This window comes from Sinocyclocheilus anshuiensis, unplaced genomic scaffold, assembly GCF_001515605.1.
Source record: "Sinocyclocheilus anshuiensis isolate Anshui unplaced genomic scaffold, SAMN03320099.WGS_v1.1 scaffold465, whole genome shotgun sequence".
Taxonomy (NCBI): Eukaryota; Metazoa; Chordata; class Actinopteri; order Cypriniformes; family Cyprinidae; genus Sinocyclocheilus; species Sinocyclocheilus anshuiensis.
Window position 1 is genome coordinate 347,699 of NW_015539898.1, and position 25,407 is coordinate 373,105.

The 25,407-nt window shown below is 40.2% G+C and overlaps 1 protein-coding gene across 1 annotated transcript in view; it reads left to right on the top strand.

The window, feature by feature from the left end:
• The window catches only part of LOC107685949 (contactin-associated protein-like 5), an 87,725-nt gene that overhangs the window by 20,363 nt on the left and 41,955 nt on the right, over positions 1-25,407 (top strand). Inside the window, exons 2-3 of the mRNA XM_016482708.1 lie at positions 5,278-5,388; positions 11,267-11,460. Coding sequence (XP_016338194.1) covers positions 5,278-5,388; positions 11,267-11,460 — 305 coding nt within the window. The remainder of the gene's footprint in view (positions 1-5,277; positions 5,389-11,266; positions 11,461-25,407) is intronic.

The following is a 25,407-nucleotide window of genomic DNA, read 5'->3' on the forward strand; positions in this document are numbered from 1 at the left end:
CAGATACAGTACTAGGGACCACTTAGGCCTATATAAAAGCATCCAAAAAGCAGCATGTCATGGGACCTTTACATTTTTCCTCTCATTTCTCTCTGCCATTCCCACTCTCTTTCTCTCTTATCTATGTCCCCGTGACCACATGATTAAAGCACTCCTGCCCATGTCACGGTGAGGCAGCACAGTAATAATGTCTGACCTTTTGAACAATGACCATGTGAATGCACTCTCAGGCAGATCAGAATAAAGAGTCCTTCAGAGACATGGACCTGCCTGAAACGTCACTGACTCAGGCGCACCTTTCTTAGGCCAAAAATTCCACATAATGTCTGTCATTCAGCTACTTCAAAATGCTGCTGCACCGGGGTTATTTCATGTTGGAAAAATTGTCCCTGTTGCTAGCCAAACACTTTACTCTCCTGGCTCTGTGGTCTCTGTCATCGTTATGTTGGGATGTGTGTGTGTGTGTGTGTGTGCGCGTTTTTGTGACAAATGAGGACGTACATTTGTATAATGACAAAGGTATGACATAGGTATTACAAGGAGAAGGTGACTTTTCAGGACATTACCCCATGTCCCCACTTTTCAAAACGCTTATAAATCACCCAGAATGGAGTGTATTGAAAATCTGAAATAGCACAATGTTTCCTGTAAGGGGTAGGTTTAGGGGTAGGGTTGGTGTAGGGCAATAGAATATACGGTCTGTACAGTATAAAAACCATTACGCCTATGGGATGTCCCCACTTTTCACAAAAGCAAACCTGTGTGTGTGTGTGTGTGTGTGTGTGTGTGAGAGAGAGAGTGTGTCTGTGTGTACGGCCAAAAGGGAGTGAGAACGATGTGAAATTGTAGATGTGGTGATTTTTTAAAAATGTTGAAAGGTCAATGAGATGCTCCTGCTGTAGATGAAGAGGCTTGAAGAGAGGTGCCTTTGTTGTTTTATCCATGAAGGGCCATAAACCATTTTTTATGAAAGATAAAAGCACAGATTTTGATTGGCTGATGAGGTGAAAGGGGTCCAGCTGAGGGTACTTATGAAACCACCAAAAATGGTGGACTTACAACATTTTTTTTTTTGAAGAATAATATTCCATTGTTCTTTTTAGTATAAGTAGTTAGCAGTGTATAACTGCATGAATTGATGTCACATAAACTAAATCCATTGAATGCTTAGTTATCAAATTGTCTGTAATGAGTGTTCAGGATATTCATAAGTGAGATGGGTTATCATTATTTGGCATTGAGCTAAATGAGAGTTTTCCAATTCTGTTTCTGGACATCTACCATCCTGCAAAGTTCAGCTCCAACCCTAATCAAATACACTTGAATCAGCTAAATAAGATATTTAGAAACACTTAATAATTACAGCAAGGTGTGCTGGAGAAAGGCTGGATGTGAGAGAGAGAGTGTGTCTGTGTGTACGGCCAAAAGGGAGTGAGAACGGTGTAAAATTGTAGATGTGGTGATTTTTAAAAAATGTTGAAAGGTCAATGAGATGCTCCTGCTGTAGATGAAGAGGCTTGAAGAGAGGTGCCTTTGTTGTTTTATCAATGAAGGGCCATAAACCATTTTTTATGAAAGATAAAAGCACAAATTTTGATTGGCTGATGAGGTGAAAGGGGTCCAGCTGAGGGTACTTATGAAACCACCAAAAATGGTGGACTTAGAAAATTTTTTTTTTTGAAGAATAATATTCCATTGTTCTTTTTAGTATAAGTAGTTAGCAGTGTATAATTGCATGAATTGATGTCACATAAACTAAATCCATCGAATGCTTATCAAATTGTCTGTAATGAGTGTTCAGGATATTCATAAGTGAGATGGGTTATCATTATTTGGCATTGAGTTAAATGAGAGTTTTCCAATTCTGTTTCTGGACATCTACCGTCCTGCAAAGTTCAGCTCCAACCCTAATCAAATACACTTGAATCAGCTAAATAAGATATTCAGAAACACTTAATAATTACAGCAAGGTGTGCTGGAGAAAGGCTGGAACTGAACTCTACAGGATGGTAGATCTTCAAGAACAGGATTGGGCACCTCTGAGATAACTTTAAGAGAATTCAGTTCTTAAAGCTTTGATGAAACTGAAGTAGCAACAGATCTTTTCTTCCATATTCACCAGAGAGAAGTCTGTAGTTTCTCTGAAAGATCAAGTCATTACATTTAAATTAAGAATTACGAGGTCACATTTTTAAAAAATGAAACAAATGCTTAGAAGAATTGTTTGGAATAAGATCAATATTATGCAGTTAGAGAATAGTTCTTGAAACAGCTTACGCCAACTAGTGGCAGACCCTGCCCATGTTTGTTTTGAACTTATCTGTCAATACCATGCCTATGAATAGGTTTGTGTTGATAAAATGGTATAAAAAATGGATAAAAAGGTTTGTTCTGCTGGGTTTATCTGTGTGTGTTCTAAAAAGTGACGTGACGTGGCCAAGTATGGTGACCCATACTTGGAATTAGTGCTCTGCATTTAACCCATCCAAAGTGCACACACACAGCAGTGAACACACACACACACACCGTGAACACACACCCAGAGCAGTGGGCAGCCATTTATGCTGCGGCGCCCGGGGAGCAGTTGGGGGTTCGGTGCCTTGCTCAAGCGTCTCACCTCAGTCGTGGTATTGAAGGTGGAGAGAGTGCTATACCTTCACTCCCCCCACCTACAATCCCTGCCGGTACGAGACTCGAACCCGCAACCTTTTGGGTTACGAGTCCGACTCTCTAACCATTAGGCCACGACTTCCCACAACTAATAGATGATATGATGCCTTTTTGGGGAGAAAAGTATTGACAGGAATAGTCTGTGATAAAACAGTACTCATTAATACCACTGTGGAGATATCAGCCATGTTTTGAAATCTAAAGCTGAATATTTTGTTTTAATCGGATTGCTTGAATGAGGTTAATGTAAAATTAAATACATATGACAGGATCTGTAAAATATGTATTGAATTTCAAAGAAAATTCACTCTCTCAGCTTTTGTAGTGATTGTCAGATTCTCTCAAAATGGGTCAACAAGCAACTGAAGAAAGCCAGCAGGATCAGTTTGCATAGTGTATCATGTCCTACTCTTAGTCCTTGTTCGTTTGTTGCCTCCAAATGTAATGTTTCTAATCCTGAGTGGGATTATTAGTGTGAATATGTCCATCCGTAGTCTATGCTTATGGTAATTAAACATTAGTCCAATTTTGTGTGCCCTTATCATCCGCAACATCTTCAAGTCTAGACACTCCATTGGGAAATTAACTTTATTTAATGAAAAAATCCTGTTAGAAATATCGCTGGAGTCAACAAGACCTCCAGTGTGTTTATAATCCTGACACTGCCTGTTTATTAATTTTCCCATGCAGAAAGGGCTTGATTACTTTCAGGACATGCAAAAGTTTCGAAATATGCGCTTCAGTTAAATTTATACGGTCCTTCTTGTGAATTCAGATGTGAAATATTTGGTTGTACCCATCAAATGATGTCATACCCTTGAGGGTGTGACATAAACATCAGGTATATCATTTGTAATCTGAGGTTGTATTTTCAGTGCAAACAAATCAACCTCAGATGAACTTTGTAGAACATTTAGTAGGACACTTCATCACTTTCTTCCGTGAACTTTCTTAAAATGCTACTCATTAATGTAGGAGTAAACCTGAGGGGGGTGGGTTGCGTGTTATTTGCTTAGCTGAGAGTGAAAGGACGATGCTGCAGCTGTTCTCTCTGATGCAGCAGAGAGCACTGCTGACTCAGATTATAGCTCCCTTATGGTGACAGTAACGCATGTGAGCCCCCTCACAATGGCGAGACTTCTCTCTTTTCTCATTAAGTTGAAAATAAGGTGGGAGTGTGTATGTGTGAGATGGAGAGAGAGGAGGAGGAAAAACAGAAATCGAAGAGTGGGTGAACAGAAAGATGGGCGAGATTGAGGAGGAGAGAACAAAAGAGATGGAGAAATGACCATAGGGACTGTCAAAACGGGTAGACAATTCAATGTCAAATGAGTGATTGTCAGGCAAAATGTTGCCACAAACGCAAAGGCGCTCTAAATAAGGATATATTTTTACCCTGGTCCATGGAGAGTGCTGCAAAGTGCTTATGCTGCTGAAACAGGAGAGAGCTTTAAAATGCTCCCTGGACACAGCTAATGGCTCCCTAACCTGCTGTTCATTGTTTTGTTATTCTGACGATACATGCAAATTTTGGAGGCTCAAGACTAATGTGTTTGGGCTGTCGAGCTGCGGTTCATTAGAGTCCTTTTGATCTGTGTGTTTCCATGGAAAAGGCCATTGAAGGATGCAAGAAAAGTAAATTATGGCATGTTATGTAGCTTTTAGGTACAATAGTCTTACATCTGGTGTGGTCTCACGTGACCTTCCTGACATTTAGTCTTTGTCCATTTAAAAGCAGTTTGTGTGCTCGATGGTTGGTTGCATGGTTAGCTGTATTATGTCCATACATGGGTGATGTATGAAAAGCAGTTTGTAATTGGTTGAACATTCCTCGCTTTACAACTGAAGGCCATAGAAATGCCTTTTTTTTCAGTCTCTTTCATCCGAACTGAAAAGGGCCTTGACCTTTAGCAAATGGGTATTCTTGGCTACGACACTGAGCAAAAACTCATAAGACTAAAATTACAACTGCTGACGAGATTTGAATGAACTGTCTGATTCAGCTGGTACTGTCACATGATGTACCTGATTACAACATTTCTCACATCTAAACCTTTTCCCGACTTTGGTTTTGAATCCTATTATGTAACTCAAGATCTTGGAGGAGTGTAAAATTCCTGACATTCCAGACATTTTCAAACATGAAACATATTGAAGTGAATTCATTAAAAACAGACTGGGGTCAATGACTGACTGGCACTGACAATGTAGGCAGATGAAAGGCAGACTACATGTGACAGCTTGCAAGACTCAAGACTTTAATTAACACTCACAAACTGGCCGTCTTTGCAGAGAGCAGATGTCTACATCACCCTGCAATATGAGACTCTGCCAATACAATTAAAAGAGAGATAAAGTTGTTTCATTTCAGATTTGAACCCCATTAATGAGCTCAAATTGTATTTTTAGTAAATTGTATTCTGTAAAACAAATAAGATAATATTTAGTATTTAGTGCATGCATTAACATCATATAATCATATTGAAAAAAATCATGTAATACTATTTATATAAGACTGAATAAACACTTAAACAGCTCTTTTGCATTTAAAATTAAGAACCGAAGGTTTTGGGTTGTAACTTAACTTTTGATTATATTTTTCTCCAGATTACTGCGAAGAGCCACTGGTGATATCACTACCCCCAGCTTCCTTCCAGAACTCATCAAAATTCTCTGACAGAAGGTCACCACACTATGCTAAACTCAACAGAAGAGAAGGTATGTGCTCCTGTCTTGTTGTTCTCCTGCCCTCTTTGTACCAAATAATATCCACAGTTGTCTGTGTTTATGTGACTAGAGAATTAAGCAGAAGGGAAATTTGTCCTTGTCAGAAGAAAGTGTTGACGTAAAGCTTTTCTATGAATACCTAACGTAATGCGATTTAGCTTACACAAACACTGCAAAAAAAGTATTAGAAAACTTTATACTTTCCTTGGAGGAGATGTATCAGTCTGCCGGTGTCCATGAGCAGTACTGATGTGAAAAGCTCTGGTGATTAGCTGTGCCTGAAGCAACATTTTAAGATTTTAAAAGTAATTTCTCAAGTGTGACAAGACAGAGACAAACATAAATCTCTAATGACAAAATGCAACAACTACTCAAAATGTAAATACAGACTCAAAGGAAGGTTATTGAATCGAAAGACGTTTTGAAGTTTTAGTAATCAACTGTAATCTGTCAAGGTTTTTATTTCTCCCTTAATGCTTGGTGTAAGTTAATATTCGATTACATGTTAACAAATTCTCATTTTATTAAGTGTTTGCAAATTTTTATCCAACAGCTATGATTTTCCAGGGCTGCCAAAAGCATAAGCCTAAGTAGATAATAAAAATCACTGGCACCAGTGATCTCTTCAGTCTACTTATTGTAGCGAATCAGCTCATAAGGGAAATATGAATAATTAATCATAACTAGTTATAATTAATTATAAATATTTAGATCCGCTGTAGATATTTACTTGACCTCTCAGGGTCAGCTGTCTGTCAATTCTAAGAACGTTAATTTCCTGGTTAAGGGAAATAACTTTCTTACTGTACAATTCTACAAAGAGCTTGTAGCATAAATCTGCATGATTAAGTGACTCCAGTCAGAGTATTTGTTAAATATAGCTAACAAAATATATATTGTGTGTTTAATTGGTCCAGACGCTACATTATCCTTACAATGCTTTTGGGAAACGCAGCCCTGGTCAGTTTTGTTATTTAGAAGGTATACGCTGAGTTATTGTTCTAACATGAATTATGAACATTTTGTCGTCATTTGCTTACTATCATGTTGTTAAAAAAACCTCTATGACCTTTTTTTTCTACTGTGGAACAGCATATAATACTTTGTCTTTTTTTTTTTATCCATACAATGGAAGTCAGTCATCACCAAAACTTTTTTGGTTACCATACCAAAATTCTTTAAAATATCCTTTGTATTTAACAGAATAAAGGAAGCCATACGGGTTTTTGAAGGTGTGTTAATGATGACCCTTTTTTCCACTATTTTTGGTTGAATCCATTTACAGTAAATCAGAAATGCCAGTGGATGCATGTTCCTGAACAACAGTAGCCCCAGAAACCATCAGGAATCAATTCCAGAAGGAGTATAATATCTGCTCTTGATTTGCTTAATGATTCTAAAACACTCACAGACAAACTATTGTGCCAGACTGGGCTTTGGCAAAGCACGGGGTATAACAAGAGGACTGTCTAAATGATTACAAAGCAGACGTGTTGTGGTTTTTACTTTGGGGAGGTGGAGAGCAGTTTGATTAATGCAACCTTCCAATCAGCAGCTGATTACAGTCTGTAGAAGCACTTGAGAAAAATCCCCAGCCAATTAAGCAGTTAAGCATAGACATGCCATAAATACCAGCTTATGCTGAGGCCCTCTGAGAGCTTTGTTTTGTGCACTGTAAGATGTTTGTCCTCATGGCCCAAACAAACTCCAAGAACTTATTATACTTGGTTGAAAATGATCACACTACCAAACTCTGTAGTGGATTCGTAACTTTTTGGATCAGTGGTATCTTCCAGCGGTAATAAGTGGGGCTACGATATGTCGGCTTGTCCCTGTCACCCTCAAGGCATTTATTTTTCTCATCATGCCTCTTGCTTAGTAACAGCAGGAGGTTTCCTTTTGCTGTGAGACACAGACAGGCAGCCCGTTCCCAGTCACTGCCAGCCTGATCCAAACATGTACAGACACCAAATGTTGTTACCTTTAGATCTATCCATCTATTCATGATCTGTCTCTGACGGTCATTAGAATACAAGATCTGTAAGTTGCAATTTATGTCTGTGCTTATAATTTGTGTCCGTTTAGAATTTCTTTAATAAATCAAATAAATTATTCATTCTAAAAATAAATTTTATGGATGCACATACTGTATAGGAATGTATTATCTGCCTCCTCGTGGAGCCTGCACTGGAATGTACTGAGCTCAGAGTATTCACCCTTACCTTTTGTGAAAATCTTCACAGATGATATGTATCCAGTCACTGAACAGCACTGATGAAGCATTTATTATCTGACCATCTTGTCCTGACTTGCCCTGAGGCAACCCTGACATACTTGACCTTGAGGGTTTCCTTTTTCAACCCCAGCTTGATGTCCTCTTGAAAAACAGCTTTAACTTTCGCAAGGTGTGTGTGGTATTGACAAAAAAAATTATCTCTATATTTTCTGGTAATTTGTCGATAATGATAGCTAGACTGGTTTAGGTCTGTCATGGACAGCTGACTCCCGAAGCTTTTCATGTTCTTCATATTCTGTGCGGTGGTTAGTTCAGGTGAGCGTGATTTGATCAAGTACAACATGTTCCTGGATCAACATCCTTGTTGATCCTGGAACATCATTCCAATCAACCAATCAGAATTGAGAGATAACTTTTCAGGAAATGTCAATTTTAGGCTTACAATCAGGATTAGGTGCTTTTACACCCTTGTTAATCAGCTATCATTTCCCTCTGATTTTAGGAATAAATTATGGGTAAGGTTAGGTTTAGGGGTGGGGATTGGGTTAAGTCTGTATTTTTAGACAGTAATGTTGATCCAGGATCAACAAAAGATGTTGATCCAGGAACATGTCTTACTTGGCAAAATCACGGCGACTGGTTAGTTCACATCAGTGATAGAAATTAACTTTTTAATTTTTACCTTTATAATACCAATTTTTATAATCTTATTTAGATGTATGCATTTTATGTCAAAATCCTAATCAATAAATTCAATTAGAATAAGACACTGTTACCAGTCAAATGAAATCTGTATCAACTTAAATCCATCTTTGCACTTCAGAAGTGGCACAGAAGCTAATCTGAAGTAGCATTTACAACAGCCTGTTTAATGCAGTTCAGAGTTGGCTTACATGCATTAACATTGCTTGTACAATCGCATAAGTAATGCTATGAGATTGTTTTTTTTAATGAATATTTAATTTATTTGTTTTTTATAAACGATTTAAAAATATATATTTTATAATGTTTTCTGAGGTGCAGTTATAATGTTAGCATGTTTTTTTTTTTTCATCAGAAACGGTCATAATTTAGATATAAATAATTTTTTACCCTCAATTTAGCCCTCTGATTTGAATACAGATTTATTCATTAATGAAGCACCACTATGGCCACGTACACACTGCAGCTAAATTCGGTTGACAGTTCACCTTTTACTCACACATAATTCACTAAAATACGGGAGTGACAACCGCATTCGACAACCGCATTAACTCCTGAAAAAAAACAGGTACTGACAACCGCATTTACTGAAATTCTATGCTCTGTGTTTGGAACCGAACTGAACAACTAGTTGTTAATGATGATGTCACGAGAAGCACGCTTATGTGCGTGTATTGTCAGGCGTCAAGTGTTTACCTCAGATCTGACAGGATGGCAGAGAGAGGTGTATTGTGGACCGAGCAGTTGCGGTCAAGAGAGTGTAGGCAACAGCTTAAAGAACAAAACTAGACTACGACACCTCTCCCGATGACAGTGATTTAATAAAATTTTGCGGATTGTTGCATGTCTTTGCAATCTAATGTTTGTTTTGTCAACAGCAGCTAACACAAAACTAGCTAATCTGAGGGCCTCCATTCTCTTTGAGACACCACAACGTTGCTATGGATATCACGCTGCCGTTCATGGCAGTTTCGGGAGTGAGTCGTGTTCCATAGACACATGGAACAATAATTACGGGACTCCCACGTTTAAATGCAGTTGTCACTCCTGAAACAATGATATATTATGACATTTCACAGTTGTGCTGATATGGCTCATGTGATTATTGCTTAACTATATAATTTGATATAAATAGAAAACAAACCTCCAGGGGGTAAATAGCCCTGTATATCTTGAATTTCAGTGGAATTATAAGGGTACGAAAATAAATTACATCACGCTCGCACATCGTTAAAACAAAAATTACAGTGTTTCCTCTAGGATTTTTTCCAGCTGTGGTGACAGGACTGTTTCCCATGGACCACGCCCCCTTCCCCCGGGTGGTTAAGCCTCCCCACCCAAGAATCACGGGCACTCAGAATTTAATTTGTTTTAGTAATAAAATAAGAACAAATAAATAAATGACAAGCAATAGGACAAACAAAAACAATAACAAGATACAAGTGAAATTAACAGTACTTTAATTTTTCCAGGTAGGTCTAACAGTAATATTTAGGTACAGAATTACTATAGTAACTGAACTCAACTGTAAAAAAAAAGAATAATAATTAAATACAAAAGACTGAATTCAACTGTAAAATATCACTGGATAGTCTTCACTGTATAAATAAACAGTAATAACACAGACAGCAGCATGTTTATGTAGGCTGCTGTCTCTTTAAGACCTTATGCATAGATCTAATATACTGTTACACATGCATTTTGACATAATTTTGTATGTATTTGGCTGTTTATGCACAATAAGGCGCAAAACATAACTCAATTCTGTACTTTATGTGTGCGTGCTTTGGGTGTGGGCGCACAGAAAACAGTCTACAACCTAAGTACTGTATTGAGATCTCTTTCAAGTGCATAATTGGCTTAAAGGCGCTTGAATGTTTAAATTGGCAAGACTTAAAAGCACGTGCAAATGATACATTCCATCATCTGACATCGCGTTATAAGCGCGGAACCTGCGGGAATGAGTAGAATTATGTGCAATACCCGCACTGAAATTCAAATCCTTCTCCGTTTCCTTTGCTAATTCCTCAATTGTGAATGATGTCACTAAGCAGCTGCAGCCGTGGCGGGATGATTTTTGGTGTGGCGGCCCACCACAGTAGAATGAATGTAGCAGAAACTCTGAATTATGAAATTATCGTAGACGATATATATTGCACACCCCTAATCTGAGCCTATTTCTTTGGCAGATTCAAATTGTTACAGGCTGCATTTTCCTAAGATGTTCTGGATTTGCTCCAGAAATTATTTTAGAAACCAAAAGCAATTTTGTTTTATTTGAAAACATAGGCAGTGTTCTTTATCATTGTTCCAAGGTATATGTCATTTATTTGCTATCATGCCACTTGTAGAAATCAAACATAGCTCCTTTTAATGTACCGCTTGCTCGATTTATAGATTGTCCTGTCTGCCAGCATAATCCTTCCTGCAGGTACCGTTTGCTGAATTCTGGTGAAATAAAAAGAAATGAGGTGGGTACTCAGTAGGTCTGTGTGGGTGGACAAATATTTCCAAGAATTCTGTGAAGTTTTTGCGCAGGTGAATCTTGATTGTATTTTCACTCTGTTCTGAACAAGAGATGCAGGAAAAACTACAATTAGACATACAAGTGTAGAAATATGCTCTGTAATTTTCAAATTGCCTTTTTAACCACTGTAATATTATACTGCACTGAGGTCTGTCTGCTGTCCTCTAGGGATGGATTGGTAATTTATATCTCAAAAAGAGAGATGCTGAGCCACAAAACTGCTGGAACAAATGTAATTCCTTTTTTTTTTTTTTACTTTGACCACTAAGCTTCAGTCCTGTCAGCATGATGAACAAGAGTTTGAAATCTTAGTGAGTGCTTGAATTGTAGGGAGAATTACGCCCCAATTCTGTTTCATTCCTCTACAATTTTTTAAGGCACTGGCTCTTAATCTGTCCCCGTAGGTGGTGGGGGATGGTCTCCGAATGGAGGCGACCAACAATCTTGGCTACAGCTAGACCTACGAGACAGGTTGAAGGTCACATCCATTGCTACCCAGGGTCGGTGGGGCAGCTCTGACTGGGTGACTCGGTACCAGCTACAGTACAGTGACTCTGGACGAACCTGGAGACCATATAGACAAGAGGATGTGATTTGGGTGAGTCTAGCTCATTTCTGGAACATATGCATCTTGAGTGATTGCCTAGACATTATTAGGCATTGTTTGAATCATGGGACACAAATGATGAGGGAATATTTGCACAAGTGAGAAATAAAACCATAGCAACCTTAACTAAATGGAAGAGAATGACAGATAAAACCTCAGACACACACAAAAACAGGCCCTGTAATAACTCAAAATGTCCAAATGGCACTACAGAGAATACTATTAATGTTTTCATTTTATATATGAAAACGTCTCAGTAACGTATGGTAACCCTCACTCCCTGAAGGAGGGAATGGAGACATCACGTCGGATGACCGACGAATTGGGATCTCGCTTAGAGAGACCAATCTACTTCGAGTGTAAACTAAATGAGCCAATGCACAACCGGAGCCTTCTGCGGCACGTTTTATTATGAATGTGCGAGCTTTATTTGACGACTTGTGGACTGTTCAACTGCAACACCCGCTGACTGCAATGATAGAGCTTGGAATAGCCAGGACAATTTTTAATATAACTCCGACTGGATTAGTCTGAAAGAAGAAAGTCATATACACCTAGGATGCTTCGAGGGTGTGTAACACACAAGCTAATTTCCATTTTTGGGTGAACTAACTCTTTAAGATTTAAGCTTAATAAATAAGCTTTTATTTATTTATTTATTTTCATTTTCAATTTGGTTTAAGTTTTAGTAACTTTATATACTTTTGTAATTTGTATTAGTTTTTATTATTTTAAAAAATATATCTAGTTAGCTTTATTTTTATTTCAGTGTCCGTTTTAGTAATTTTTGTATTTTTGTCCTACTTATTTGCCAAAGCAACATTTCTGATACGTTTTTCATCTAATGTTCATATTTTATTTAAGTTTTTTTATAGAAAAATTATTTTGTATTTTTTTAGTTATGGTTGTTGATAACAACACCGACTCTCTGTAGAGCCACTGTGGGTTTTGCTTATGGGCATAATAATGTTACACCTGCAAAATTATTTTATTCTTTTACTCCATTTGACTGTCAAATATTCCAGCCTATGTTTTGATTAAAATTACAAGGATGTGTGCATGTGGCATTGATACAAGATGCAATGAAGCACAAGGCATTATGATGAACTGTGTTTGGTGATGGAATTTTGTTTGGAATATGTTGATAAATTATTCTCCCTGTCTGAGATCAATAAAACACACTTCGGGTCACTTAAGACCTGTCAGTGCATGTGGCACATACAAATGATTCATTAGAATATGTTAATTAATCCTGCAGTTCTCTAGTGGCTCGGTTTCTGTGAAGTGATTTTCCTCTCTTCAACACAGAATAAATTTAAATGGACCTGATCTCTGTCTTGCACAGCATTCCATCGTCTTATTTTGAGTACATTTAATTCTCCTTCTGACTAAAATTCGAAATTGCAGTGTTAAATTTCCCAGAAATGTCAATCAATCTTGTGTTCCTGTTTATTCTAAGGTTGCTTTGTGAGGTTTTTCATGTTTAAAGTTTCATAAAAAACACCAAATTCTAATAAACTGATGGGAGGAAGTATTAATTATGAATGAATTCTTAAGCATCCAGAGTCCACTGTGACAATACTGGTGACACAGTGACTTGAGCATTAATTATCCTGAAGGACATCTTGCTAATTTACTTCATTATTTTAGATTATTAATTAATAAGATGATTATTGCCCACTGGGATGACTTAATAGTAATTTGAGCAGGAAGAAACCCTATTGTGTGGCAAGCAACCCCTGTAGAAACATGTACATGTGTGTTATGTCTGTGAATTCTAAGATAAATAAAAGAGTTGGTTGACCGAAATTCAACTTAGAAATATAAAAATAATCAATCTGTTCAGCCTCCAGTCCAACCAGCAGGTTTCTTTTCACCTTGAAATATCAATGTCACCAACAGAGATGGTGTGAGCTTTGGTGTGGCCAAAAGGATACATGCGAAAGGAGAAGCTGAGCTTCTCCTTGCTGTTGGGCACACACTGGCAGTAGGACCTTGAATTTTGCTTGTTTACCTATTCAGAGGAAACCATCTCACAGAGGTGCCAGTCTGTGCCAATGTGAGTTGCCATGCCAGCTGGAGCAGATGCCAGTGAGTCAGACAACCAGACAGACAGAATCTGATGCCATCTGTTTGACGCCAGAATACAGTCACACACTTTTCCTAAACCAAAACACGCTGCCCATTAGATAAGGGTCTTCTCATCACTACTGCCCACCAGCTACTAGCCATTAATCATGGTAAACATATGAGTCAGTTTAAATCTAAATGGTGTGATTACATGATATTAATGAAACAATTTTGGCTATGCATTTGTGTTAATGTTTTTGGACTGGTAATATGTCAGTCATTTTGTGTGTATGTACGGATCTATATGGATAGACAGGAAGGATGAAATGCAAATATACGGTATCAGTTGGTATTGAAACGTTAAAAATGGGACAATACCAGCATTTCCTGCTAGCATTTTGAGCTGTTGAGAGCGGATTGTTACACACACACATTTCAGTACCGACTGCTACCGAATTCGGTACTTTTGACAACCCTAATCTACAGGCACTGTAGAGTTGAGGCTAATGGTGGAAGAGAACAGGAAAATACAGCGGTGATTCTGCAAAAAGACAAATTTGTCATGATTCAGTCAGCCTTTCAGAAGGGCTGCTGAACTTTTCCATTTCCATCCCCAGTTTTTTTTTTTAATCATGAAGTTTTTGTTGAACAGATAACCCTCTCTCTCTTTCCCACCATCTGTGTGAGAGCTTTCTGGGCCTAGAGTACAGCTGAGGTTTTACTCCTGCTGGCACAAAGCATTTTATTCTCACCACAGCATGAAGGTGGTGCACTTTGAATATTAAATCCTACATTAGCCACCATCAACCACAACCTCCATCTGCCTCCCCCCTTTTTTTCAACGGCAACTTTTCTTTGCTTTAATTTATATCTTTACATTGACGTTTGCCTCCTGTGTGCATGTGAGAGAGAAGAAAGAAACTGAGAACCATTATCCAAGCAAATACAACCCTCTACGGACACCTTGGCAACAGAATCGCCATTGGCTAGTAAATTTTTTAGTTTACTCGCCAGACTAATATTAAATATTTGATATACTATAATATATACATTATATGTAATAAATATATAATAAATTTTGTATATATATATATGTATATATATAAAGCTAATGTTTGTAAAATGGCACAACTTTTAAAATATCTGAAAGTACACTTAACATCAGTCAGTCAAGCATTGTAATATGATATTATGTAAATTAAGCATTATATGGTGATAGAAATTTAGTAATTAGAATAACCATGTATGAATGCATATTTGTCATTTTAACTGAACTTAGGACTGGTGTTGGTGTTTAAGATAATGTTTGTCATTTAGTGTTTCTATTAAAAATCAATGTAGAGGGTTGAAATACCTGGAGTTATTGTCGCAATGTAGAGGGTTGAAATAACTGGAGACAGTTAGTTTCATTCACTAATCATTTTATTACTTGTTTACGTGTACAAAAAAGATGCCAAAGCTGATTTTCTGACAAAACAGGTGTGTACACATTAATTTTATTCTTACCCTCACTCTAATGTTAATCTGTTTTATTTTGCGTGAGGAAGTGCATACCTGTCAGTAAGAGTTTTTAGAAAAAAACTAATACTTTTACTCAGAAAGGATGCATTAAACTGATTGCAAAAGCATAAAATCTTACCAACCCCAAACATTTGAAAGGCAGTGTACTTTTCCTGTACATTCATTTAAAAATCAATTGAAACACAATAAACACTAATGAATTTTTATGCAGAATATATTCTAAACCAAGCTATAATGCACATGCCTTTTGTTGCTCTGATATAAGTATGACTTATTGTAGAGTAATTTAGTTGTTTAAATTCATAGAATATTTAAATAACAAACCCATGTTTCCAAGGCCACCGGGAGTCTTGCACACATGTGGCTCTAGATTCTGTTCTAAACTTAGAATACATTTCAGTATATACTTATTTATAAATCATTATTTTGGCATGAAAATATTAGAGTGCAAATACAGACACATGGTTAGGGAAGGAGACCCACTGTGTATGTTCTTTATGACAGAATGTGGAAAACTTTTAAGGAAGTGTATGTGTGTTTTAGAACACACTGCTGATACCTTTGCCACTGCTGTAGTGTCAGTGTAATGAGGCATGACATGAAGCAGCATGACAATACAGGAAGCCACATCCACTCCATATCTATATTCAGTATCCTCCTCAGTCCTTAAGTGCACACACAAAGACATACGCAGTACATGAGACAACGGCCGAGATATTACACTCCAGCTTCTCCCTGCTCTAATGGTCATGTTCAGGCAAGAGAGACTGAAGTGACTGTTTGATGGTCATATCCTGTGCACAGCAGCATCCAGGAGAAGTAAACACCACTCTGGCTGATGCACTGTATGTTTGGGCATGCAAGATAAAATGTTTCACTCCGGTGCAGAGGCAATACCTGTTCCAGTCCAATATTGTGGAACACAATTTACCGCCTCATTGTCCCGGTGCATGCAGACCTAGTTTGGTTGTTTTTTCTGGCAAGGTGACACTACATATGTTCGCAGGCTGATATGAACAGCTTCAGATACAACTGCAGCCCTTTGTCTCATAAATGCTATCAAATGTGTGCATTTTGGCTTACATTCTTTGTTTTCTCTTCTTTTTCTATTGTATGCGTACAAAAACAGTGCACACAAAATGATGGGCAATTCCAGTCCTAGAGGGTCAATGTCCTGTAGAGTCTTCAGGATTATTTAAAGATTGCAGGCAGGTTTGGATATAATAGATTAATAATGGATATAATGTGCCCTTCAAGTAGACTTAGAAATATTGTAATTATGAGTTCCAAACAATGAATGACTGTATGAGTCATATTTCCAAGCGGGAAACTCAGAATAGATGATACAAGAGTTGTGACGTTGTAAGGGGCTTTGAAACATGTCAGAAATACTGATATATAATATAAACAATATAATAAAGTCTTTCCCATTATTTCATATGATGTGGTGTTCAGCATCTCAGACTGGCTCGGTTTAGAGTGAATGCACATAATTCAGCCTCTGTATGTGCTGTGAGGTTGACACATATTTGGGAACACAACATGTGAAAGCCTTTGTTTTTTCACATAATTTATATATATATATATATATATATATATATATATATATTAACAGAGGATTACAGCATTGAATTAGTTTTGTAATAAGACACACTTTTGTAAACCCATTGTTACAGAACATTAAAGGTCTCTCTGCAGTTTTCTGCTAAAATAAAAGCTTGGTGGTTTAAAACATTTTTTTACTACAGTAAAGTAAACTAATTATTAATGTACTTATTATGAAATATTAATTTCTTATTTACATTTTACAGTCCAGTTGTAATACAATAGTAATACAAGCTGAGTTCCATGTTATGTTTCCCACTTGTCGTAATGATGTCGTAATGATAAATGCCCAACTCAGAGTACAAGTTTCCCAGGTGCACTTGAAGGCAGCATAAACTCTGCAGGACAGTGGTCCTTTAGGACCAAAATTGGCCATTCCTGGAATAGATGTGCAGCTGTTGTAGTTGAGCAAGATGCAAACAATGAGGAACTTATCAGATTTATACCAGATATATTTTATGTGATTTTTTTTGAGCCTGTTAATAGCAGACACTTATCCAAAGTGACTTAAAAATGAAAATAATACAAACATATGCTAGTAATCTAGGACAAGTTAACTGCGATTTGATTGTTAGCTACGGAGGAACAACAAGATAAAAGGAACAAGACAAATGAAGATTAATTCCAGCAGACAGCAACTTTAATCACAGACAATACGATAAATGGGAAAACTAAGGGATATTTGCAAAAAATGTAGGTACATCTCTAAATGTAGCAAGAACATGCAGTTGTGTCTTCCTGTATGAAACAAGAAAACATTTTAATTTTTGTATATAGATTTGAATTACTTTATATTTTCCATCGATGTTCCTTTAAAAAGTGCAGCTGTGAGCTTCTCTGAGGTACTGTAACGGGGCTGACGAGACGTGAGACGTGTGGATCCATCTGCAGGCTTTATTAAAGAGACGTGGTAAACAGGCAGGGTCAAACAATGGCAAACAGGTATATGGCGGGCAAAAACACAAGAATAGTCCCAGGGCTAGCGTAGGTCACCGATCGGCAGACAGAATCACAGGGGCGAGACGAGAGGGAAAAATCCAGGAATACAGGCAAAGATCAGAAACCGCGGAAACAGGCAAGGCAAGGCAAAACAAGGAAAACACAGAGACTCGGAATGGGACTCGGAAAGGGGTACGGGCTAAACAATACTCAGCAGAGAAAGGTGGTTAGAGTGGGTGTTATATAGTGAGTGAGGTGATTAGAAACAGCTGTGTGCAATGAGTGCAATCAGTGCAGTGTGCAAATCGTGCAAAGAATGATGGGATATGTAGTCCGGGGTGCTATGCAACAGTTTGTGTTGTGCGAGAGTCAATGTAATGGAAAGGGTGACCTCTGGTGGTGAATAAACGGAAGTCCATGGACCGAATTCGTGACAGGTACAGAGATGAAATGTTCATAATGAATTGGCTGCTCAATAAGGAATGGCAGTACAATGTTTGCATTGGGTTACCCGCTGATGGAGGTATACAGGGTAGATGTTTATATTAAGCAAACTCTCTAGAAATCAAAGCAGATGTGAAAGAACAAAGCAGCAGTGAAGGGGTGCAGTTTTAAGGACGCTTCTTTGAAACATAGATTGAAGCTACAAGCTCAAACTCACCTTTACTCAGATTGACATAAAAAGTTAGTGAATGTATACATGCATTTATTAAACAAAAATATAATGATAAACATATGCATTTGACTAAATATTATTTTTTTCTGAAAGTATTAAACAATAAATTATATTAATACTTTATATATGTACAAAATTTTTTTTACATGTTTTGCAGGGATTCTACAGCAGGTCTGTTATGCACAAGTCAGCCATGTACTCACAAGTTATGATTCACACACACTCACAGACAAACTAACCAGGATCTCACTCACTTTATACAAGTTTTATGTCGTGTAGGATATGTGTTGCACCTCAGACATAAATTTAACTGATTGTATTATACCAGAAAATGGTTTCACCAGAAAGGATTTTAACTATGGTCTTAATGGTTTATATTAGAGTAATTTGGACTAAATTGCAGGCTAATCATAAAAAAAGAGTGGAGAAAGTTAAAGCAGGGAGGCATAAAAGAAGCAATTTATTTCTTGCTGAATGATTGTGTGTTGACTTATGACCAGTTGATGTGGCTTCTGCTCCTTGGGGTTGTGCATTATTTAGGAATACATGAAATGAAAAAGCTTTGCTAGTTCATTATTAGAAGAAAGGCTCTGTATAAAACTGATTTCCACCCAGGAGGAATACAGAGGTCAGCTTGTTGTCATTTTGTATAAAATGCAAAACCTGTAATTTTGAAAATGCTAAGTGAATAGAAAATTACAACTGAGAATTGCTAAAACACCAAAGATCTTTATAATTTAACACTCTTGAATTCTTTTAATGTCAGGTTTTGGAGTTGGTGTTGTCAGATTCCCAAGACCTGATGGTGGCAAATCCAGTTCCCTTTCAGTCGGTCACTCTCGACGTCACGTTGGTGATGACCGACGAATTGGGATCTCGCCAGAGAGACCAATCCACTTCGAGTGTAACTAAATGAGCCAATGGACATTAACATGCGGAATTCGAATCTGGCTGCCACACCACGCAGTGCGGGTATAAGAGGCAGCAGGTGCACTGCATTCATTCATCTTTTCGCCTCGGAGCCAAGCGGTGGTGCATCACCACTGCTCTTCTCTTTGAGTGATTGCAGAAAGCGAGTGCGGGCGTTATGGCAGACAGCAGCGGTGTCATGGTCTCACGGGAATAATCCGGCGTGCAGACAGCCACACCAGGAGACTGCAGTGACCAGCTCCCCTGTGTGCTTCAGCACTAAAAGAGCAATCCCTAAAAGAGCAACACGGGTGATTGCGTCTTTTTAAAGATGTCTTATCACCCGTGAATTTCTGGATGTGGTCGTCACCTGGCACCTCAGGACGGTCACAACAGCACGGGTATAAGAGGCAGCAGGTGCACCTCATTAATTCATCTTTTCGCTTCGGAGCCAAGCGGTGGTGCATCACTACTGCTCTCCTCTTCGAGTGATTGCAAGAGCGAGTGCAGGCGTAACAGCGTTGCAGCGGTGGTTGCGGTCTCACGGAGAGAAAGAAAAAGATCATCTTTCGTGCAAACAGCCACACTTGGAGTGTGTGGTGACCAGTTCCAGTGTTCGTCCTGGCAATCGGGGCGGCGCTGCGTCCGGTGGAGTCAGAGGTGATTTGAGGATCACGGTGATGGCTTCCCCAGAGGGAGTTCGTCACCCCTCAAGCACTCCGCAGACGGCTTGCCCCCTTCGGGTGTGGCAGCATTGTCCGAGCCATACCCAGAAATGACGGCCATGCTTTCCCGGGCCGCCAAGAATGTTGGGCTCATATGGAATCCTCCACCGCGTCCTGATCCTTCGAGGCTGGATGAATGGTTTCTCAGTGGGGGTCGCACTGGTTCTCAGCGCCCCCCTCCGGTGCTATTCTTCCCGGAGGTGCATGAGGAGCTCACAAGATCGTAGAAGGCACCTTTTACTGCCCGAAACAAGTCTTGTAGCTCCTCCGCTCTCATCACCCTCGATGGTGGGGCCGCTTTGGGGTACCCCAAAGCCCTGGGTTGCCCTGAGTCCCTTCGTGCCATCCACATCCTGGGAGTGTTCAATAGGGAAGCCGACGAGCTGTCTTGAGCAGCACTTCCAGGTGAGTGGAAACTCCACCCCCAGGTGGTTCAGCTGATCTGGAGACGGTTCGGAGTTGCTCAGGTAGACCTGTTTGCATCTCCAGAAACCACCCATTGCCAGGCAACGCTCGGCATGGACGCACTGGCACACAGCTGGCCCTGGGGCCTGCACAAATATGCGTTCCCCCCAGTGAGCCTGCTCGCACAGACACTGTTCAAGATCAGGGAGGACGAGGAGCAGGTCTTGTTAGTGGCTCCATATTGGCCCAACAGGACCTGGTTCCCGGAACTCATGCTCCTCGCGACAGCCCCACCCTGGCCGATTCCTCTGAGTAAGGATCTGCTTTCTCAGAGACGGGGCACCCTCTGGCACCCGCGTCCAGACCTGTGGAAACTCTATGTGTGTTACCTGGACGGGATGCGGAGGTTCTAAGTGACCTACCCCAGAAGGTAGTTCTCACTATCGCTTCAGCACGTGCTCCGTCCACGAGATGGGCCTATGCGCTGAAGTGGAACCTGTTCGTCGAATGGTGTTCCTCCGACCAGGAGTACCCCCGGAGATGTTCGATCAGAGCCGTGCTTTCCTTCTTGCAGCAAGTGTTGGAGCATAGGCTGTCCCCCTCCACTCTTAAAGTTTATGTTGCTGCTATTTCTGCCCATCACGACCCCGTAGAGGGGAGGTCGGTTGGGAAGCACGATCTGGTCGTCAGGTTTCTTAGGGGGGCCAGGAGGTTAAATCCTCCTAGGCCTCCCTCCCTACCCACTTGGGATTTGGCATTGGTGCTAAGAGCCCTACAAGATGCCCCCTTCGAGCCTTTGCAGTCAGTCGAGTTGAAGTTTCTTTTTATGAAAACCCTACTCCTGACTGCATTGGCCTCGATCAAAAGGGTGGGGGACCTGCAGGCATTTTCCGTCAACGAATCGGGCCTTGAGTTTGGGCCGGCTGATTCCAGTGCAACACTAAGACCCCGGCCCGGCTATATGTCCAAGGTTCCTACAAGGTCACTTAGGCGGCCAGATGTGGCGGAGCATCCGGCGCCAGGACTTTCAGCCAAGGAATTCCTGAAATCTGGTGTCCCCTTCAGGGACCAGGTAGTGAACCTGCAAGCGCTGCCCCTGGAGGAGGCAGACCCAGCCCTAGCTTTGCTCTGTCTTGTACACTGCGACAGTACGTGGATAGAACTCAGAAAGCAGAGGATGGCCCACTGGATAGTGGATGCCATCACCTAGGCCTACGGAGCACAAGGTGTGCCCTGCCCGCTCAGGCTGCGTGCTCACTCCACTAGGGGTGTCGCATCGTCCTGGGCGCTGGCTCGTGGTGCCTCGCTAGCAGACATTTGTAGAGCTGCGGGCTGGGCGACTCCTAACACGTTTGCTAGGTTCTATAGCCTGTGTGTTCTTACCTCAAACAGGTAGTGGCACTGAGAGGCCCGGATTGCGGCGTCCTGGACGCCTAGTTCTCCAGAGAGTCCCCTGACCGGGCAGACCCTGTCGAGTCCTCCAGCACTCCGGCGGCCAGATGTGGTGGAGCATCCGGCGCCAGGCCTTTCAGCCAAGGAATTCCTGTGACCCGGTTGGGATCCCATATGTGTATTTCCACAGTACAATTACTAGGGCCGTGTTTCTGGCAGACCACATTCTGCTGTCTCTAAATGATGCAGCCATGAGCCATCTCAGAGACTTCCATGTGCAGTAGGGCCCCTCGGGGTTATTCCACATGAGTAAATGTCACTTAACCCCCTCTGGGAGGAGGTGACTCCACAGTGTGTCCTCTTCCAAATGGAAGGGCACGCTTTCCCAGTGTTATCCAAGTTCTGCTGTTGGGTTGCGAGGAACAAATGTAGTCGACCTTCTCTGTGTAGAGCCCGGTCCTATCGTCTGCCTTATAGGAAGGATCAGGAGGCCTACACAGGGCACTGGAGGGGGCAGCACCTGTGGCGTGTTGGTAGGGATCCCAATTTGTCGGTCATCACCAACGTGACGTCGAGAGTGACCGACTGAAAGGGAACGTCTCGGTTACGTATGAAACCCTTGTTCCCTGAAGGAGGGAATGGAGATGTCATGTCTCGTCGCCACAGTTGCTGTACCACTGCCGGGTCACCGGCTCGGCTCCTCAGCGAAAACATGAATTAATGCGGTGCACCTGCTGCTATATGTGAAATCCGCATGCCAATGTCCATTGGCTCGTTTAGTTACACTCGAAGTGGATTGGTCTCTCTGGCGAGATCCCAAGTCGTTGGTCATCACCGACGTGACGTCTCTGTTCCCTTCTTCAGGGAACGAGGGTTACATACATAACCGAGACGTTCTCAAGATGGATAGAAGGCTCTCTGCAGAGTTATTGTTTGGATTACTGTAGTGCCTCCCATTGACTCTAGTTGTCTTTTCTTTAGTTTGGTCTTATTGCGACATCCCTGAAATCGATTTCCTCTGCTTCTATCCACCGCTGGTTCATGTTCAAGTGATTCACCAGATGTAAAGCCTCAGACTTGCACAAACCCACACGTGTACGCATTCACACAAAATCAATATATTTCATTTCAGAACTCTCTCTTAGCTGTTCCTCTGTGCTTGAATTGGTAAAGCAGATTAACCTACACTTTTTCACTAAAATAATACTGTTGCAAAATGGTGTGGCAAAATATGAAAGTCCCTTATCTTGTACCATGAAGTTCGGCTGTCAGTTTCCTGTAATAACAATACCTGACATCCAGGGTGAGCTTCTAAGTAACATTTGAGTAATATTTTACTTGAATAATGCACATTTTCTCAGTGCAGTGGTTTGGAAAGAAAGAAATATCTGTATTATCTAAATCCATAATGTAAGTAGAATGTGTGGTGGTGGTGGTATTAAAATAGTAATGTAATTATTGAAATTTTCCAATTGTGAACTGATTTTATTTTTCACAATTAAAACAAGCATTTGAGGTTTGATTGCAAATTTAATCTTCAGCAACATGAAAAGGTCAGAGCAGTTGTGTTGTGTTTTGTACTTTAACACTGATCTCCAAGGGCTTTTCATAATGTTTGATGACTTTGCTCTGTAAACCGCCCACTTTCTATCCCATATAATAAGATTTTGGTGTCCATTTAAAATCATTGGCAATGACTGGGCGGAGCTTTAGCTCACAGCAGCTAATGTGGAAAGGAGGATTCATCACGTTGTGACCGATTCTATTAAACCACTCTAAAAAGGTAAATCAGTTCAGAAACGTGTTTATAGATATTTTCTCCCAGCCATTCTCGTATGCTGATCTGTCTCTCTCTGGCTCTAAAGTTCTTTGGATACTCTTTAGGTGTGGTCCAACATGTCTTTGTATTTCCACAGAGCTGGAGGTGACGATAGAAAATATTGATTATGTTGAGCTAAAGCCACTAAAGGCTTAATCAGATCATCTTATTGTTGTGAAGAATCTTTTCACTGAAAAGGCTTTGGCTGCAACATGTTTCTGTTATCTCTTCCTCTCTTTTTATATTCAAAGGACTAGAATTATTTTTTTTTTTGAGTATTCAAATGCTAACTGAAGACGTATGACTCTACCAGGATCATGCATAAAAACAATGTAAACTTATAAACCAGATGAGAATTTGTAGCTCGAAAATGCATCGTCTTCCCAACTTTCATACCTCTGCTTTCAAAAAAGGGCCGATAGCTCAAAGTTAATTGACCTCCCTCTTGAACTTTAGAAATGACACAAAATGTCAGCTGTACCTTTAAAATTCAAAATAATAATGATTATAATTTAAAAATCAATACTTGCCGTCTGTGTATTGACTCTGTATTGGGATGAAAGAGCTTCATAAAGAGCTATATTGATTAGCTTCCCCTCACTTTAGCTCGGAGCATTCAAATACCATCACATTGGCAAATAAAAAACAAGGAAGTTGATAAACAACAATTTAGTTAAACCCATATAAAATGTACATGGTAAACAATATTTTGCAATTTTTAAGTTTAACTTAATATTAAATGGAGATTGTTAGGTTGGTAGATTTTTTGCATACCTTGAATTTTCAGGTGAATATAAACCACTTTGGGAGATACTGATATGTTCAGAAGACCAGTGTAGTTGGCCTATATTTTGCATGTTTCAAGTTTTATGATAGATTGAGATCAATTTGCGGAGCAGCTTAGGTAATAAGAATTTAAAAGGTTTATTTGAGTTTTGTTTTGTACAGTACTTCCTATAACACACATGGCCTGATTAATTTAAAGTTAAATATAGTTCTTATATAAAGGAACTTCACAATTCACAAACTTTGTTCGCATGTTAAACAAAGTACCATCTTCATTTTTAATAGCTTAATTCAAGGCTTAAGAATTTCATTTAAGTTTCAATAAGTGATATTTACAGTGTGTTGCTTAGACCTCTGCTTTGTGTATCTCACTAATGAACGTCTTTGAGAAGCTATTGTACCTGTCTTCATCTCTCTCTTTCTTCCTCTGTCTTTACCTACGCTAAATGAACACAGAAAACATCTCCAGGTTACGCATGTACCTTCAGGTCGAAACGCTACAGGAACGCCTCCAGCGTGACCACGCTCTGAATCACATGTGTAATCAGTCCAATGGATGGGCGAGACATCACAGGCGGGGTGACGTAGCGACCAGGAAGCATAAAAGCACGTGCGGTGAAACCGGCGTCAGCTTCTAGGAGTGAAGCAAGCGCTGGCAGGGATGCCGGAAGTATGGCCCTGAGACGCAGCGTCTCGTTCCCTTCGGGGAACCATGGTTACATGCGTAACCTGGAGATGTTCCCCTTCAGGAACTTGATCTGCGTCAAAACGCTACGGGAACGAGAATGCCCATGCCGCCAGACTTGCAAATCCCTGCCTAGTGTGGAAGAGCACAACTAAGGCGAGAGAAAAGGGAGCCAGGAATGGCTAAAGTAGGTGGGGCCCGCTGTCCCGAAGGCCAACTTCTGGAGGAGTGAGCCTTGACCCCCGAAGGAGAGGGGAGATCAGAGGGCTCAAGGCTATGGAATAGCATCCTGATCCACCACTTAGCATAAGCTTCTCTGGCCGGAGGCCTCAGCGCACCGCGGAGGAAACGTGTAAGAAGAGGGTGTCTTCCCACTGAATGGCCACCGAGAGGGGCGTGGTAGGCC